Raw genomic sequence first — 19129 nt, 5'->3', positions numbered from 1 at the left:
CATTGGCTGTCATTGTCAGAGGTTGCCTGTCCCATTCTTTTAAAAGTTACACAATCACAGACTTGGCATGCAACGTAATCGCCGCCGTCTCTTAAGCAGCCATGTCATGACCAGCAGTGCAGCACCCTCTCCTTAAAAGGCTTTCCTTTTACCATTCATATTTAAGCAGGCCTTGGTTTCCCACTGCTCCTGGGCTATGAATTAGAAATGTGAGGCTGGACCCATCCTCACACATCCTCACACAGAACGTAGAGGCTACTGCTCTGCTTACCAAGGAGGGTTCCGGGAAGGGCAGCACCATTAAGACTCTTACATGCAAAGAACCTAACGTTCTTTTTTCTGCAGAGGGGAATTCTCTCTCATGTTGTATCTTTCATTACTTCTATGACTTTAACACATAATAAGTTCTGGCTGTGACGTCAGACTCTCAAGACATTAAATGTACAATCTTCTTTACAATCTTTAATCGATGCTCGTTGTCACTGTGATGCTGCATTTTTCTTTTACAAATGGACCTTTCAACTGAAACCATTGTTCTGTTTTAAGTTTTGAAATGGTACCGGTAAGTGCTTTTGCATACAGCGTCTGTCCTGCCCCATTGTCTGTCCTGCCCCATAGTCTGTCCTGCCCCATAGTCTGTCCTGCCCCATCTTCTGTCCTGCCCCATAGTCTGTCCTGCCCCATCTTCTGTCCTGCCCCATAGTCTGTCCTGCCCCATCTTCTGTCCTGCCCCATCTTCTGTCCTGCCCCATCTTCTGTCCTGCCCCATCTTCTGTCCTGCCCCATAGTCTGTCCTGCCCCATAGTCTGTCCTGCCCCATAGTCTGTCCTGCCCCATCTTCTGTCCTGCCCCATCTTCTGTCCTGCCCCATCTTCTGTCCTGCCCCATAGTCTGTCCTGCCCCATAGTCTGTCCTGCCCCATCTTCTGTCCGGCCCCATCTTCTGTCCTGCCCCTAGTCTGTCCTGCCCCATCTTCTGTCCTGCCCCATAGTCTGTCCTGCCCCATCTTCTGTCCTGCCCCATAGTCTGTCCTGCCCCATCTTCTGTCCTGCCCCATCTTCTGTACGGCCCCATCTTCTGTCCTGCCCCATCTTCTGTCCTGCCCCATAGTCTGTCCTGCCCCATCTTCTGTCCTGCCCCATAGTCTGTCCTGCCCCATCTTCTGTCCTGCCCCATAGTCTGTCCTGCCCCATCTTCTGTCCTGCCCCATCTTCTGTACGGCCCCATCTTCTGTCCTGCCCCATAGTCTGTCCTGCCCCATCTTCTGTCCTGCCCCATAGTCTGTCCTGCCCCATCTTCTGTCCTGCCCCATAGTCTGTCCTGCCCCATAGTCTGTCCTGCCCCATCTTCTGTCCTGCCCCATAGTCTGTCCTGCCCCATAGTCTGTCCTGCCCCATAGTCTGTCCTGCCCCATCTTCTGTCCTGCCCCATCTTCTGTCCTGCCCCATAGTCTGTCCTGCCCCATCTTCTGTCCTGCCCCATAGTCTGTCCTGCCCCATAGTCTGTCCTGCCCCATCTTCTGTCCTGCCCCATAGTCTGTCCGGCCCCATCTTCTGTCCTGCCCCATCTTCTGTCCTGCCCCATAGTCTGTCCTGCCCAGTGGTGGAAATAGTACTATTTACTTAAGTAAAAATATCAATACTGCAATATAGAAATACTCCGTTACAAGTAAAAGTCCAGAATTCAAAATGTACTTGAGTAAAAGTACAAAAGTATTGTCATCAAAATGTACTTAAAGTGCCATAAATAAAAGTACAGAATGTTTGAAAATAGTCGATCTACAAGCTCACAACGCGCCGCAATGCGAAGCGTTGTGAGCTTGTACAGTAGATCGTCTATTTTCAAATATCCTGGGTATATAAAATAGGGCTAAAGTGGTTTATGTATGTTTTATAATATTATAATTTATATCTGCAAAGTAACTCGTAACTAAAGTTTCCAAACAAATGCAGTGGAGTAAAAGTACAATATTTGGATCGGAGATGTAGTGGAGTAAAAGTAAAAGTATTGGAAATTGGAAAAACTCAAGTAATGTACAAATACCTCAAAAAGTACAGTAATTAGTTACTTTACACCACTGGTCCTGCCCCACCTCTGTGCGCTAATGGAACTGTTCAATAAACCCAGTGAGTCCCAATGTCAAACGGATCCATTCTCCCAGGCCTCAGGAGGAGACCCTTCCCCTCCACGGAGCACGGCATAGGAAATAGCCAGTAAGAAATAGCGTGCTCTGCCAAGCCCACACAAAATGCCACAGGCCTTCTGAGTTATTCTTTAAATAAACAGCTGCCATTAACGCCACCCCTATTATCCTGGTGATGAATGCTAATGGGCCTTCCGGCTCTGCCACACGTGCACTCGCACGCACCGTGCACACGCGCGCACAGACAGAGCCACACACTCGAATCTGGATGAGTGCCTCTCGCCGCTGTTGGCTGATTATACAGCCTGGTCTTGATGAGGGACCGGGGCTGCCCTCATTATGGGACCCAAAGCTGGGGCGGGACTGACACCGACTGTCAATCATGCGCAGTTTTAACCCAATGAAAACGACTCGCGGGAGAGAAAAGCCATTGATTTAGCCACGGGGGGGAAACCGCCAAATTCAACGTTTTGAGAACGAGATGAGGCCAATGGGTTAGACACAGATAGAGAGAATGACAGAGAGAGATGACATGAAAAAGAGGGACACAGACAGAGAGACAGACAGACAGACAGACAGACAGACAGACAGACAGACAGACAGACAGACACAAACACACACACACACACACACACACACACACACATATTGCGAGAGACAAGGGGAGCTGAAACACCTTTCATATGATCAGGGCTGAAATTCCACTACCATCTCTTCAACAGGCTTTGTTGTTTAAAATGAGACACCTCATTTGCATAGAAAGTGCCCAGGCACTAGCCAGACTGTTTGAGCTTCGCGCACGTCGGGACGAATGCAAAATCCATTGAGCAAAACAAAATCCATCCATTCCACTTCCCCCCGGATCAGATCATAGAGTTTTGACTAAATGAACCGAACACTGGCTTTTCTCTGAATTAAATTCTCCAGACACAAAGAGAAAATGTTATCTTTACCCAGCTCAGGTACTTAAAGTTCACGCAGAGTTGAGGAAAGTTACACCTCGGTGAAGAAGTACGAGTTTTAATAAGAGTTTCTTTCTTTTGGAGTAATGAAAAAACGTGAAATGTTTTTCCAACCAAATTCACGATGTCTTGTTACTATACTTGAAAAAAAAGAGAGTTTCTTTCTTTCTTTCTTTCTTTCTTTCTTTCTTTCTTTCTTTCTTGGAATGTCTGGCCTTAAGGTTGTCACAGAGTAATTGTGTCTTTTGACGATGAACACAAAATGACACCACCAACGCTTTTTAGCCTATTTAAACCAGGAATATGTTGTTATACAGTACCTTTCAAGCCGGGAACACCTCTCTGTGTCGTTGTTGCTATAGGCCTACCGCTTTTTTGCCTTCGTATTGTAATGTCTTACTTGATCATACAACAACAACGTCACACAAAAGCATCAAAAGTAGTGGATCTGATGACAGGCAGAAAGGTGGCAACAGTACAACACAGGGGGAGAGAGCTGGATGATGGCGGGTTCACCCTGGACATATGGAAGCGGCTTGCTAATAGCTGTGAAGTGATTTTCTCGCCGGAATAGGACACTGGCTGTTCACAACCAGAAGCACATGTCTCGTGTTAATGTGTGTTGCACCAACACAACAGCTATTGCAACAGCATCCCCAAAATGTCTCTTTAAAGGGGTTTGTGTTTGTGAAACATGCTTTGTCCAGTGTGTCCATTGTGAACCTGCTGCGAGAGAGAAAGGAGAAGAAGAAAGAGAGAAAACGAAAGGAAAGGGGAGAAATTCTTCACGCCAGGGACGTGCAGAGAATTTTAGAGAGGCAGGTGCTGAAATTTCTAAAAGGGCCTTTTGGTGAAAATATGGAAAATAGCAGACCTCCAAGCTCACAACGCTTCACGCTTTGATGCTTTGTGAGCTTGGAGGTCGGCTATTTTCGAAGCTCATGAGAGTGTTCAGGAGAGTGCTACCTTCAGGTAGGGCCTGGAAAGAGGGGCATTTGCATTTCTTTCACCATAGTAAAAACTGCATTCATGGTCTTGAGAGGGCACTTTTTATGTGTGCACGTGCAGTAGCTCCCACAAATGACATTGGACGGTCTTTTATACAGTAAGTTCCATCTGCAGTGACCCTCTGTCCATTTTAATAACTTTTAAAAAGGCAGCAATTGTTGTTTCCCCCCCCCCCCCCCCCCCCTCTCGGCTGACAGTCAGTCTGTGCAGGAAGTGGAGGGAGAGCCAATCGGAGGTGGGAAACAATATATGGGCAGCTAGCGCTAGCGGAGCACAGAGGTGTGATGTCGGGGGAGCAGATGGAGTGTCGGCTGACACTGCCACGCTACACTGTGAGAAGAAAAAAAAGAATGGTGGTATGTGCGAATTAAATCTGATGTCAGCTTGACATTGATTCCAATCTCTGTGGCTGAGACACTGTTCCATGTGTGAAAATGATGGTCACTGTCTGAATTTACAATTTAGGCATTTAGCAAGCAGACCCTCTTCATCCAGAGCGACTTACAGAAAGCAAGAAAAACACCAGGTAATACATCAAATGCATAGAAATAGTTATCTAGGATCAGGTAAACCAAGAATCTATCCAATATCAATAATCTGTACATTGACGCAATAGTCTACATAATGCTATTTTAGTTGCGTTTTCGCCTTTGCATAAGCATGCCAGGTCATTAAGTGCTACGGGCTAAGGTGGAGTCTGAAGAGGAGAGTCTTCAGACTACACCGGTAGATTGGGAGTGAAGTGTGGAGCATTGTCCCGGATAGGTAAACTAGGAAATGATGTGGTTCAATCCTCTTTCACAGAGAGGGTGATCTACAGGCCAGTTTTGGGGGTAAAAATCCATATGATACTGTAGAGAAGAGCAGAGTGCTAAAAACCACCAGGATTTTCATTTCAAAAACTCTTTAAAATAGTATAAAACATAATTATGTAAAAAAAGTGGTGTGTGCATACAACATTATGGCGCTGATCGGCCCAGTGGCCCAGCCATAGACGACCCAGCCGTACAAAAACTTCAGCAGATGGCAGTCAGGACGGGGTCAGTCTCGTGTAGCCAGACAACTATTCCACAATCTCTGAATGCTATCTAGAGTCTTGAACTACAGACTGTTCACCTCCCGAAATCCGAGTAACGTAAGCTGGCATTTCCATTCACGAAAAAAAAATATATATTATTATTTCTATTTCTGCCAAGCAGCGAGCTATAGACTGTATGCTTAGATGATTTCGATTTATATTAGGATACATTTGTGCAAATGTAAAGACGAAACGGAAGTGGGGAGGAGGCTTCACTTCCGCTTTATCGCTTACTCATGATCAGAGCTTCAGTTGCTCCATACTGTATGTCGGAAGCATTTGTCTGGTCCACACGAGACCAGGGCAGTGTGAGAAGGACAGTACCTGGTCCTGGCGGTCCAGCCAGCGGTCCACCATGGGGTGGTTGGCGCTGAGCGAGGAGCGGGTGGTCTCTCTCTGGAACTGCGTGGCCCAGCCGGCAGCGTCACGAGGCAGACTCCTGTAGGCGTGGCCTCCTCGCCCCTATGTACACCACATTTAAGAACCGTTAGAGGACTTGTAACTATAAAGGTGGTTTCACACTGCTGTGTTTTTTCGTTCCGTTTTGGAAATCAAAAAAAAAAAAAACATTTTTCAGGCCTCCATGATATGTTAGCTTTAGCTGCTAAGCTATGCTAAGCTACCTAGCCAAACACCAGAGCAGGACGTGACTACAACACAAACACTGTAAACAAACGGCCAACTCTCCCATTCTAAACCTGCTCCCTGATCATATATGCTACTTTACTGTATGTTTAGCCCACTTCATGATATCTCACCTGCAAAGACAGTTTATAAACATATAAACATGAATGAGAGACATGTTCTGTCCCACAGACATAAAAAGGTAGACGCCTCTTCCGGCTCTCTGGTACCCATCTCGCCTTGGTGGGCCTTTTTGATTGACAGGCTTGGAATTCTTCTGTGTAGTAACAGACACGGAAGGTCGGTAGGCAAATCAGAGGCAGGTGGGGGCGGGTCTTTTCCTACGCAGCTAGCTCTAGTCCCGGAAAAGACGCGTTGTGATTGGCCAGTCGTTTTTGAGTGGCAGCCTGCCCTCGACACTTCCTCGTTTGAGCCCACCAAGGCGAGACGGGTCGTTCCAATCAACTGCAGCGGGTGGACGAGGCATCTAGCTTTTTATATCTGTGTTCTGTCCAGTCTGCACTCTCTTACCAATGACAGGATGTAAGACTTCCTCTCACTCTGACTGACAGAAACCTGTTGCGCTCACTGGAATGTGTTTGCCCCCTAGTGGCGTGGTGGAGCTATTGCTCTGTATGTCATCTTGGCCAGTGTTGGGCAAGTTACTGAAAATAGTAACTAGTTACCGTTACTAGTTACTTCATTTCAAAAGTAACTCAGTTACTTTACTGATTACTCACACCAAAAAGTAATGCGTTACTGTGAAAAGTAACTTTTTAGTTACTTTTTAGTTTTTAGTACAGTCATTTTTAGTAATGACCTTATAGCCTGGTTAAACTTTATAGCTTGTAACCCAAAAGAGAAATTAGACATTTGCCTGTGACCCAAACTAGTGAAAACAGCAGATCTACAAGCTCACAACGCATTGTTTTGCGCTGCCTAGTGAGCTTGTAGATCAGCTATTTTCACTATTTCTTAAATATTTGTGTTCTAATTTATGGAATTTCTTCGATTTTATTTATAATGTATTCATGGGATTACTTACAAAATAACTTTGACATTTATTTTTAATTTGCAGGTAATGTAGGCTACAAAAAAACAATAACAATTTTCCATTTATGAAATAATGTGCAATGCCTTACAAGCAAAAAACTTGAGGGAAAATTAATTACCTTACGACCACAGGAAGTTTATAAGCTTTCTTTCTCTAACAACAATATCATGGTTTGATGAGCCTTAATGAAATAGACCCGACAAACAGATTTTACCGCGAGTCGGGACCATAGAGTTATATATAGCCTAATAGGTCGACGGGACACATGCATGGATTTACAAGACGTTGTCGATCATCTCATCAATAACGCACAGCTGTCCACCGCTCACAGTGGAGACGGGAGAAGTCAGCTACTGTAAGTGATCGCATTCTATCATATTGTGCCTAGTGCGGGCTATCTGTAGTCACGTTTGCAGTCTATATGTCTGACTCTGCACTAGTCTGTTGGTAAAGCACAGACATGCCCAGAGCGCACCACAGCACGTCTCAGCGCGGCTCTGTCTGGCATTCGTGTCAGTGTCTCCCCTCCCCTCTGCCTGCTTGTGAGTGACAGAGGAAGATTCAGCTCATCTCTAGGTGCATAAAATAACGCAAAAGAACGGAGGAACGCACCGTGTAGTAACGGTAACTGAGTTACTGAATTAAAAAAAGAACGCGTTAGAGTAGGCTACTCATTACTGAAAAAAAGAACGGTGCTACAGTAATTGATTACTTTGTAATGCGTTAGTCCCAACACTGGTCTTGGCAGGGATGAAACACAGTGACTATTATAGTTTTAAATGACATACATACATTAGATAGAACAATGACAAAATAAAGTAAACTTATTGCATGACCTTTTTATCTCAATCTTTTTAACTATTTTAACTGTATGAACTTGAATAGCAATTAATCAGAATTGAGAATGAAATAAACAACAAATAAATTAAAACAATATGGAGTAGCTGGTTTATCCTACACATGCAGGATGATTGGCAGGGGGAATGGGGGTGGTGGGTTGTACTTGCTTATTTTGGACACATTCCATGCTGATACTGTCCGTCCAAGTTCCATTACCTAAGCCCACATTGTAATCTCATGTTGCTAATAGCCTTAGCCATATTACAGGCCGCTAATAAGAAGCGGGCCCCACAGCCAGGGACATGCTGGGCCCCTGATTCAGCCTGGGAAAAAGAGTTGTAGAGGGCCAGTCCAGTAAAAATAAGGCTGAGGTTGGACAACATTTTATTATTTAGTTTTTCAACTGATTCTGACAGGAAATTAGGTCTACTAGCCAGGATACAAAAAATCTACCATGATCTGCTCACGGCCAAATCAAGTTGGGCTCCCATCGACTTTCTATACAAGAGGAAAATACCCAGAATCTTTTTTGCTTTAAGTAGGATGTGAGGGGTCTAACTAGGGGTTTGTCATGATGCTGAATCCATTGCAAGCATTTGTTTTGCACAAAAACATTCATTGGCCCCATAAAACGCCCACAAAACTGTGGAAAAGTGATGACTCATCACTTTTCATCACTAAACCATCATTTTCTGGGGCCATTGTTAGCCCAAGGAATGTTTTTTGTGCAAAACAAATGCTTGCAATGGATTCAGCATCATGTCAAACCCCTAGTTAGACCCCTCACATCCTACTTAAAGCAGATCTTTTTTCTGGGTATTTTCCTCCTGTATAGAAAGTCGATGGGAGCCCAACTTGATTTGGCCACTGTGGGTATTTGCAGTGAGCAGATTATGGTAGATTTTTTATCCTGGCTAGTAGACCTAATTTCCTGTCAGAATCAGTTGAAAAACTAAATAATACAATTTTGTCCAACCTGAGTGTATTTTTTCCCTAGATTTACTAGACTCTGCTGCAACTCAAATATTTGCCATTTCAGATCATGACAAGTGACAAGCCAGTGGGCCAATTACATGAGTTATATTTTGTCGTTGTCGGGTGGAAACCTTGTATGTCCAAAAAACATTTTAAAAATGATTTAAACTAGTGAAAACAGCCGATCTACAAGCACACAACGCCTCGCACCGCAAGGCGTTGTGTGCTTGTAGATCTGCTGTTTTCACTACTTTTGTGCTTTGCTTTGCGAAAAAATTGAGAAATTTGAAACTTGGAGATACGAGGTTTCTGCCCGACAGTGACCATTTAATTTGTTGGCCGCCCAGCCCCCAAAATGGAACGAAGGCCAACATTTGATTTTTATTTTTTTCCTAATGGCCAGCCTGGACCAGCCAGGAATGAACCGGCCGTTCGGGAGTTGTCCCTCTTTTCCAAATGGCCAGCACGTCCCTGCCCACAGCCGAGCTCCTCAATTACATGAAAAACATTTGTGTAAAGATATTCCTGCCGAGGTGACCTCGAGACGACATTAATTACATCTCCACTTGTTATTTTATTCGTTCTTTTTTTTTTTTTTTTTTTTTCGCTAATGCAAGCGTGCGTGTTAACGCGCACGTACGCACATACGCACGCACACACCCACACATACCATACGTCTGCATGAAACTCTCTTTTGTATGCATGCACAATCACTTACAGGCAAGGACTCTCAAAGACACATGCACACAGACCAGATTAATTGCGACCACAGGTCGCAGTTTACTATCAGAACCGCCACAGCTTGTCCGTAGACGTCCGTCCGGACGGGTAACGCTTGACACTGTGGTTCCCCTGACACATAATTGGTGACATCACAGTGATGTCAGATACTCAGAGCAGGGATCTCCATATATGGATTTAAACAGGTGACATCACAGTGATGTCAGATACTCAGAGCAGGGATCTCCATGGGCATAAAAGGGATTATGTTACGAATCTCCATATATGGGCCTAAAAGGGACTGAACCACACTAACAGAATCCATATGGCCAAGACAGATGGCCCTTAGGCGTCTTACTGGTGTACTGTATTTTATTAAAGGAGGACTTCACTCATTTTCAACGCCTCTTCATATAATTGGTCCGCACCAATGCTCATTATAACATGATGGTACAGTACCATTTTTGTCTAACCCGTCTGTGTCTCAGAGGAGGGCTTTGGACAGTTCAGTGACATCATCAATGGGGAATCCAAGCTAATGGAAACGGCAGGCTTTCCATTCCTGGAAAGATGGCATGCTATAATGAATGGATGCCATTGTTCTAGCGCTAATAAACATCTAAATAAAAGATAAAAAAAAAATAACCTGCCTAACGATGATGTCACTGGTAGGCGTGTTTCTGTAGTGTCCACAGCCCACCTCTGAGACACAGACGGGGCAGACAGAAATGGCGCCATAGTATAATAAGCATTAGTGGGGACCAATTATATGAATTTAGTTTGAAAATGTCAAACGTCCTTTAAGAAAGAGAAAGAAAGAAAGAAAGAAAGAAAGAAAGAAAGAAAGAAAGAAACAAACAAAGAAAGAAAGAAAGACTTCACTCAGGGCCCGCATTTCTCCCAGTCGGTATATAAGTAATATAAGTACTGTAGCTAAAATCTAAAATTACACAGATGCCTTCCCCATTTTAATGTGTTAAAACCACACCTGCACGTTTTAACCTCCACATTCATATCAAGCTGTTTGACGGTTGACTAAGCACAGTACTAGGCAGTGCTGCTGCCGCCATACAAGTCATTGTAAAAGTTTTTTTTTTTGGGCAGGACACGATCACAGACTTTATACGAGGCTGGACGACGATGATGAGCCAGAGCGCTCTCTCTCTCTCTCTCTCTCTCTCTCTCTCTCTCTCTCTCATATAGGGCTGCGTGTCAGCTGGGAGCTTTGGCAGAACGAACGCGACCGGACTCTGCGGTAATTGGATCCGGGGAAGAGGGTTCCGAAAGAACATAACAGAACAGAGCGCTGTATAACGGCTGTGCTGCATGAGAGGAAATGCTCTCAGACAACCAGGGGATGGGGAGTCGGTCTGAGACGAACGGCTTGCGTCCACATGTTCTCTAAAGGCGACGCGGTTATTGATGAGCGGTTTTGAGTGAAATTTCCTTTAAGAAAAAAAAAAAGTATAATGTTTTCAAGCCGGCGCTGGAGTGATGCATCTGTTGTTTGTTGGAACAAAAATAGTCTATGACTACTTCTACGCCAAGCAGACATGTTCCCTGTTGAAGGAGTTTGTGTTCCTGGTCCACAGCCCAGCTCCACATGTTCAGCGTGTGTCTCTTTCTGTCCTTTGAAGAACAAACCATGTCTTTGTCAATCAGCATCTTGACAGCCTCATGGAAGCACATACAGTACGTACATGACCTCGGACCAGTCTTGGGGCTACAGATTTGTAGGGATCTTCAACGTTTTTCAGGCCAAGGACCCCTTAGCTGAGAGAGAGATGAAGAAGGGACCCCCACTATGTATTGTGTACAATGCTGTTGCTGATTATGCAAAAATCTGAGCTATCCATGTGCAAAAGTTGGAGTCTTTTGCACACATGTTTTTTGACATTGCGGTCTCTATTTAGATTGTCTTAAGTACCAGCTCGTATGCCTTAACTTGAAGGCCTGTCCATACTGTCTCCGACCACTGAACCTTTTGTCGGAAAGGTCCGGTTCAACTACAAAATGACATCACTTGCATCTTCTGAAAAGCATTACCCCGAATTAGAGTTCGGAAAGCTGCACGTCAGAAAGTGAGAACTCTCCGACGAAAAGTTTGGTGATCGGAGACAGTATGGACAGGCTTTTAAGTTAAGGTATAAGAGCTGGTACTTAAGACAATCAAAATACAGTCCTGCGAGTCCTAATGCCCAGCAATGTTTTTTCGCGTGGTCCCATGAACAGACAGCAGTAAAACCTGACTTTGATGTCCACCATATGATTGTAGAGGATTGTAGATTTGACCATAAACCAGGGGTTGACACTAAGGTCTGAGAGGCACTCGCCTGTCGGGCAAGTACAGGTCATTATCTACTTGCCCAAAGGTCATGCCCACTTTTCCGAAAAGTAAATTGACCATTAGAAAATCATGAGTAAAATTTGAATTGCCGTTCAATTTTACACTTTAAAAATGTCATACCTCAATCTTTATCCAAATACCTACATAGTTATGATTGAATATGACTTCACATATCACACCTATCTTATATTTATACAGTGAAAACTGCGAAAACAGCACGTTATAGGAAAACAGTGCTTACATTCCAAAGACCAGAAGACAGAGCGCTTTGGCTGCGTTCAGGTGTTTAGATGGATATCTCGTGCTGTGTTATTGCGTCCCCTTTCAAACTAGCACTTGCCCGGTCGGGCAATCTGAAAGCAAACTCCACCTGCCCGAAAGTTTTATTTACCTGCCGGGGGCAAGTGGGCAAGCCTTAGTGTCAAGGCCTGATAAACTGACATTTATTTATGTGAAAGTCAGTGCGTGTCAGTTCAATTAGTAGTAGGGATGAGAGCTTCACAGACTTGTTGGACAGCACTATTAATCACTATCACTATTCATATACTGAATAGCATAGAACAAGAATAACCAGAATAAGGATGCTAGGGTTCAAGTGGTTAAATAGTTATAATAAATAATTCACACTGGTATCTTTGAGGCCCCTTAGGAGTCCTGGACCCCCTGTTGAAGACCCATGGCTTATACTTAGTTAACCAGGGTCCAGAGCTCTATGTCTGTATACCTTTTTTCTCCCCTCAACTCTAAATCTCTTCACTGAAAGATTGCCGATCTACAAGGACACAATGCGTTGCGATGCATCGCATCGCGATGCGTCTTTGTGCTTTTCGCACTAATAATATTACGCCCTAATATAAGCTACGCATAACATTTCACCCTAATATAATGTTTGCCCGAGAATAGAGTATATCGTCGTCGTCGGGTGGAAGTTTCAAATGTGTACGTTCTTTCGCAAAGTAAAGCCCTGCTTCATCATACAAGGTCGTCACAAAAAAGTTGTGAAAACAGCAGATCTACAAGTACACGTTGTGCACTTGTAGATCGGCTGTTTTCACTAGTTTAAATTCTTTTTAAAATGGTAAAGGCAAAACTAACGGTTTTGGACATACAATGTTTCCACCCGACAACGACGATATGCTGGGGTTCATTTGGTTAAACAACTCATTTCCGACATCTCCAAGGAGTCCAGGTTGAGGTTAGACCCTTGGTAAAGGTGGGCTCTTTCACAAAACAAAATATAGTCTCTAATACATGCTTCATTCCTTTAGCCCCCCTCTGGGGAGTTTGCCATTACATTATGGAGGCACTGACAACCTGAGTGTTTTTAAATAGGATTATCAAGACCAGGCGCGGAGGCAACGCTAATCATACGGAGGGTTGCCGTGTCACATTCCTAGCACTCAATCACCCCCCCCCCCCCTCGCATTTTTGTTTTTACTTCCTCTGCCCCTCATCTTATTTGCAATATCTACCTTCCTAGAAAACCACCAAGGCTTTTCTGTCAGCGCCACATGGGGGGCGGCCATTTTGAGAAGTTAATTGGCTTCCCTTCTCTTTGGTAAGCTGCGGGGAGGATGTACTTAAGATAGACCTTTTTTTTTCCTTCATTACCAGCTCTCTCCCTCAGACAGACACTGAAAATTGAATTTAGAACAAAGAAAAGAGAATATGTTTCCTTCTCGGTCTCCCACTCTGTCTCCTTTTTACTTTTGTGGAACAAAAGAAGGTATGTAGTTTTTGATTAAGTCTGTAGTGCAGGCTTCATATCCAGGATGTGCTTTGATTTCAGGGCGTAGAGGAGAACAGTGAGATGGTAGGCAGCTGTAATACAATACAAGACTGCTGGGGGTTTTGGACTTCCTACGAGGTAGCTTTGATACTTCTGCAGAGAAACAAATATATAACGAAAACTTACACAAAGAATAAACTTTCAAAAAACACAGAACAGAAGGTTATAGTGGTCATGATTCACCAGGATCCTGGATTGCTTGATTCCATGCTTAAAATAATTGATATAAATAACTGTGTAAATCTCTGTGGGAAGGGCGCCTGCTGGCCTACTGGTCCAGGCACATTCCACATAGGCTTTGTGTACCAGCGGGCCGCTGGTACGATTCCCGAACCCGACCAGATTTGCTGTGTGTCACCCCCCATCTCTCTCCCCATTTCCTGTCAGTCTACTGTCCTGTCAACAAAGGCATAAAAGCCCCAAAACATATCTTGAAAAAAAAAAAGAAAATCTCTGTGGGAAAAATAATTAAGGGCTGATTTTTTTTAGTGGCACCAGTAGGCCACGCCCACTGCTATGCCCTATTTTCTCAACCTGTGGGTCGGGATCCCCAAATTATTCTGGGAGGTCCCCAGATGACTCAATGGGCAACATTGTTTTCTCACTCAACAGTAAACAAACCAACAAAACATTTAAGTGTATAGAGGGTTTATGCACATTTCTAAAGTAACAATTTAAGGACTTTTAATACCTCTAAAATGAGAAATTAAACATTGGCCAAATTGTCAAATATTGGAGGCAGAAATTGTGAAAATAGCCGATCGGCTATTTTCACAATAGAACTGTGTTATACAAAATGTAATTCCTCAAATATTATTACTCGTCAGCATGGGGAGGGGGTCCCCAGTTAAAATATGATTCTTTTTGGGTTTGCGGCCTGAAAAGGTTGATACTACTGCCGGTATCCCCCATAATAACATAGGAGGACATTGTAGTACAGTAGTACTGTTAGATACTGTGTCATCAGGGACGTGCTGGCCATTGGGAAAAGCGGGACAACTCCCGATCGGCCGGTTCATTCCCGGCCGGTCCAGGCCGGCCATTAGGAAAAGAAATTAAAATAAAATGTCGGCTTCGTTCCATTTTGGGGGCTGGGCGGCCAACAAAGTAAATCGTCACTGTCGGGCAGAAACTCCAAATCTCCAAGTTTCAAATTTGTAAATTCTTTCGTAAAGCAAAGCCCTGCAGCTTCATCATAAAAGGCCGTCGCACAAAAGTAGTGAAAACAGCCGATCTACAAGCACACAACGCCTCGCACCTTTAAATCATTTTTAAAATGATGAATACAAAACAAACGGCTTGGCACTTGTCATGATCTGAAATGGCAAATCTATAGAGAGAGATCTCTCTCTATAGCGCGCAATGAGGGCCTCTCCAACTCTTTTTCCCAGGCTGAATCAGGGGCCCAGCACGTCCCTGTGTGTCATCTATGTATCCTTACCTTCCGTTCCAGACTAGCGGTGTCGGTGTTGTTGGGGTGGTTGTTGGGGCCGTGGCTGTACTTGCGGCAGCCTGCGGCAGTGGACCAGCGCGTGGGGTTCTTTCTGGATGGCTCCTCGGCCCCGCCCTGGAGCTCTCCTCCCGGGGCGAGGACCACCAGCGAGGGGTCGCTGCTGCGGCGCACGTGGAGAGGCATGTCTGTGGGAAGAGGATGGATCCGTGTTCATTTCGATGTTTGATTGATTGATTGATTGAAAAATTTACTAGAACAGGCGTCTTCAACAGGGGGTCCAGGACCCCTAGGGGGTCCTCAGAGTTACAACAGGGGGTCCTCCAAATCTTTGTGTGATAGAAACTTTTTTTTCTCCTTTTTTATATTAACCACTTGAACCCTAGCATCCATGCTGGGAGAACTTTAGCCGAAAATAGCCGATCTACAAGCTCACAACGCCTCGCAGCGTTGTGAGCTTGTAGGTCGGCTATTTTCGGCAAAGAGGCTTGGTGTAAAGGGGAAAAAGAGCAGACTAAGTACAGAGTGAAAGGTCAAGTTTATTAACACATCTGGTGCCAACCCCGAGTTTCCCGAGTTTGTATTGGTACTAGTGCTAGCCTGTGCCAACCCCGAGTTTCCCGAGTTTGGGCCGTTTTTGAAAAAAAAAAAAAAAATCGTTTTTTCAAAAAAAAAAAAATCAATTTTTTTTTGGACCTCCAGAAATGTGTTAGGCATGATCGCGATCGCGAAATTGCATGTTTAACCCCCCTACCAACCCATTCTTTCAAACATGGCAGCCATGTTTGTTTACATCTGAAGAAAACATAATGGCTCATAAATCATGAATGCCTGAACGGATTTCCAAGCGGATTTTTTTGTTTGAAAGCTGTGAACAGCCTGCACACACGTGGTGCATCATCTAGGCATGGGCGTGCACTTTTTACACAATTGCACAATTACATGGAAGTCTATGGTAACCATGGCAACGCGGGACATTGGCCGGAAAAAATCATTGCAACTTAAGTGTTAAGTATTGACGGTTCAAGTGGTTAAATATATGAAAACACAAATTGACATGAATCCAAAACACACTGATGAGTGTGCTGTCAAACAATGAAACTATATGGAATCTATGAACAGGTTGTGGGGGTCCCTGCTTCATCTCTCTCTCAGCTAAGGGGTCCTTGGCCTGAAAACGTTGAAGACCCCTGTACTAGAAGGTTTCATAGGAAAAGGTACAGTTTCATGACAGTACAGTTCAAGGTACAGCTAAAAGGAGATCCTAGTAAGCTTTTCGGCTTATTTACACAGGAACCATTTGTGCATCTCATATAACATGACATGAATGACAGACGGATAGAACACAGTACTATGCATAGGATATCATCAATAACAAAAGGGGAAAAAATAATTAAACAGTCATAAGGAAGAAAAATATATATATTTATACATTTAGATTTTAATTTTTTCAATTGCATCATCCCAGTTTTTGTTTTGTTTTCGCCAGTGAAAAAAGGCAGTCGACGAACATTTTTCATCATAGCTTTAGTCGGAAAAGTGAACAGTGGGATGGACAGAGGAAGGAAGGGAGGGAGTAAGAGAGGAAAGGGAAGAAAGAGGATGGAGTGACAGAAAGTGGGAGGGTGAAAATGGAGAGAGTTGAGGGGAGAGGAGAGAGAGAAGTGACAGACGACGTAGAGCAGGGGTCTTCAACGTTTTCAGGCCAAGGACCCCTTAGTTGAGAGAGAGCGATGAGGCAGCCAGGGACCCCCACAACCTTTTTCGTAGATTCCATATAGTTTCATTGTTTGACAGCACGATCATCAGTGTATTTTGGACAATGGTTCAATGTGTGTTTTCAGATATTTAACCACTTGAACCGTCAATACTTGATAAACTTGACCTTTCACTCTGTACTTAGTTTGCTCTTTTTCCCTTCTACACCAAACCTCTTTGCCAAAAATAGCCGATCTACAAGTAGATCTGCTATTTTTGGCTAAAGTTCTCAGAATAATGACATTCAAGTGGTTAATATAAAAAAGGAGAAAAAAAAACTTTCTATCACTAAAGGATTTGGAGGAACCCCTGTAGTAACTCTGAGGACCCCCTAGGGGTCCCGGACCCCCTGTTGAAGAACCACAACGTAGAGAAAGACGAGAGAGTTATGGCATGTCAAATAAACATCACACCACTTTGCTGCCTTTAACACCTATCAGGCGGATCACTTCTCACTTCGGCGAGCTCCAACAGCTAGCGGCACTATCGTTGACGCAAAGCACTGGACAAAGCGCCGGGTAATTTTTCGCCCCCGTCATCCTGTCAGGTGGCCATGAAACCCCACCAGCACGCCACGGAGGCCCCTACTCCTCCGCGGTCCCAGCGTGTCGACATGGGAAGCGGTCGTGATAAGTACTTTTGTTTTCCTTTTAAGGGCCCTTCGAGCCCCAATGAAACGTTATAGAGCTCAGCTGCGAGAGAGAGGTTTGACTTGGCTGACTCCTGCTGTGACACCGAGCAGAATAAATACTGCAGAGTGGGAACTCGCTGTGCGTGTGCGCGTGTGACTGTGTGTGTGTGTGTGTGTGTGTGTGTGTGTGTGTGTGTGTGGCTCAAATAGTCTCTTACCAAATGATCTGCAAATGCATTCATTCAACTCATTAGAATGTCCCACATACAGTACCTGCTCCAACAGGTGTGCGTGCGTGCGTGCGTGCGTGCGTGCGTGCGTGCGTGCGTGCGTGCGTGAGAAATACTCTTTCAAAAGTTTATACCAAGCTAAACTTTCCTATGAATAACTATGTACAGTATAATGCATTTGTTACAGTTTTGTAAGATAGTCTTCCCTCAAAGCTGCAATGTAAGACAGCTCTGTTTACACCGTTATTTATTCCCATTTATATTTCATATTCAATTGTACATAAATTGTTTCGTTTTGATAGATTTTTTCCACTTTTGCGTTGGTAATGTAGATTTAAGTTTTCTCATGCCAATAAAGTTCCTTTGAATTGAACTGAATTAGAGAGAGACAGAAGGAGAGCGTGAGAGACAGAGAGAAAACACACCTCACCACAGCCTCCGGTTAAAACACAAAACTTTGACCGAATTCCGACTGAGCGCGTCGCACACCTGTCTCAATGAGTGTGTTTGGTAAATACCCCCCCCCCGCCCCTGCCCCGCTCCCCCAGCCGCCTCAGGCCATATGGATGTGTTCATGGCTTGCTAGCAGTCTGCTTTGCAACATCCATAATTATGCAAATGATTCCAGGACCACCTGTCATCTATCGCTGTCTTCTTCTACCTGGCAAGCGTATCGTCGTTGTCGGGCGGAAACCTTGTATGTCCAAAACCGTTCCGTTCGTTTTTAACATTTTAAAAAAATGAACTAAACTAGTGAAAACAGCCGATCTACAAGCACACAACGCCTCGCACCGTTGTGTGCTTGTAGATCGGCTGTTTTCACTACTTTTGTTTGTTTCACTACCTGATGAAGCAGGGCTTTACTTTGCGAAAAAAAAAAAACGTACAAATTTGAAACTTGGAGATACGAGGTTTCTACCCAACAGTGACGTTATGACTGAGCTCATCCTTCTCCATCTGATAACGGTGGATGCAGGCTCTGCTCTCAATGTGTCAGCCGGGTTTTAATCGTGGCTGATGGGTTTGCCTGGAAACCCACAAGTAATTAAGGTAGATGAAAACCAGCAGAGGTCTGGACGGTGGTGGTACGCCGATGGGAAGGGGAGACATACAGTAAAAGGTTTAGGGCCTAGTGCAGTGGTGTCCTTTCATATCAACGTCCATACCATTATTTATTTGGCATTTGAGCAGCGGGCCACCATTTGATGAGATTCAGACCTAAAACTTTTGAAATATATTTTTAATATTGTTTAATATTTAGTTGAGGATGAGGTTTTGTCAACAATTCCATGCTGTATTGATGTCGGTACCATAGGAGAGATAACGGGCCAACGTTGATCAAAATAACAATTCTGGTTTTTTTTTGTTTGTTTTGTAGACTTCTTGTAAATGCAGATGTTTAATAATAATGTAACTCTTGACAAAATGACACTAAATGGACCTGTTTGGTTTCATCAAGGGTCCATTTGGCTGCCAATTCTCTGATGCGTGCGGAGCTCAGAGGGGAGAGACTGGCGGTC

The 19129-nt window shown here is 44.2% G+C and overlaps 1 protein-coding gene across 1 annotated transcript in view; it reads right to left on the bottom strand.

Annotated features, from left to right (window-relative positions):
* LOC308306798 (partitioning defective 3 homolog) overlaps positions 1-19129 on the bottom strand; it is an 806734-nt gene that overhangs the window by 460157 nt on the left and 327448 nt on the right. The window contains exons 4-5 of the mRNA XM_080751840.1: positions 14982-15178; positions 5516-5653 (exon numbers count right to left, since the gene is read on the bottom strand). Coding sequence (XP_080607966.1) covers positions 5516-5653; positions 14982-15178 — 335 coding nt within the window. The remainder of the gene's footprint in view (positions 1-5515; positions 5654-14981; positions 15179-19129) is intronic.

The sequence above is a fragment of the Nannobrachium achirus genome (assembly GCF_963921795.1).
Source record: "Nannobrachium achirus genome assembly, chromosome: 21".
Taxonomy (NCBI): domain Eukaryota; kingdom Metazoa; phylum Chordata; class Actinopteri; order Myctophiformes; family Myctophidae; genus Nannobrachium; species Nannobrachium achirus.
This window is presented reverse-complemented; position numbering and strand designations above follow the sequence as displayed.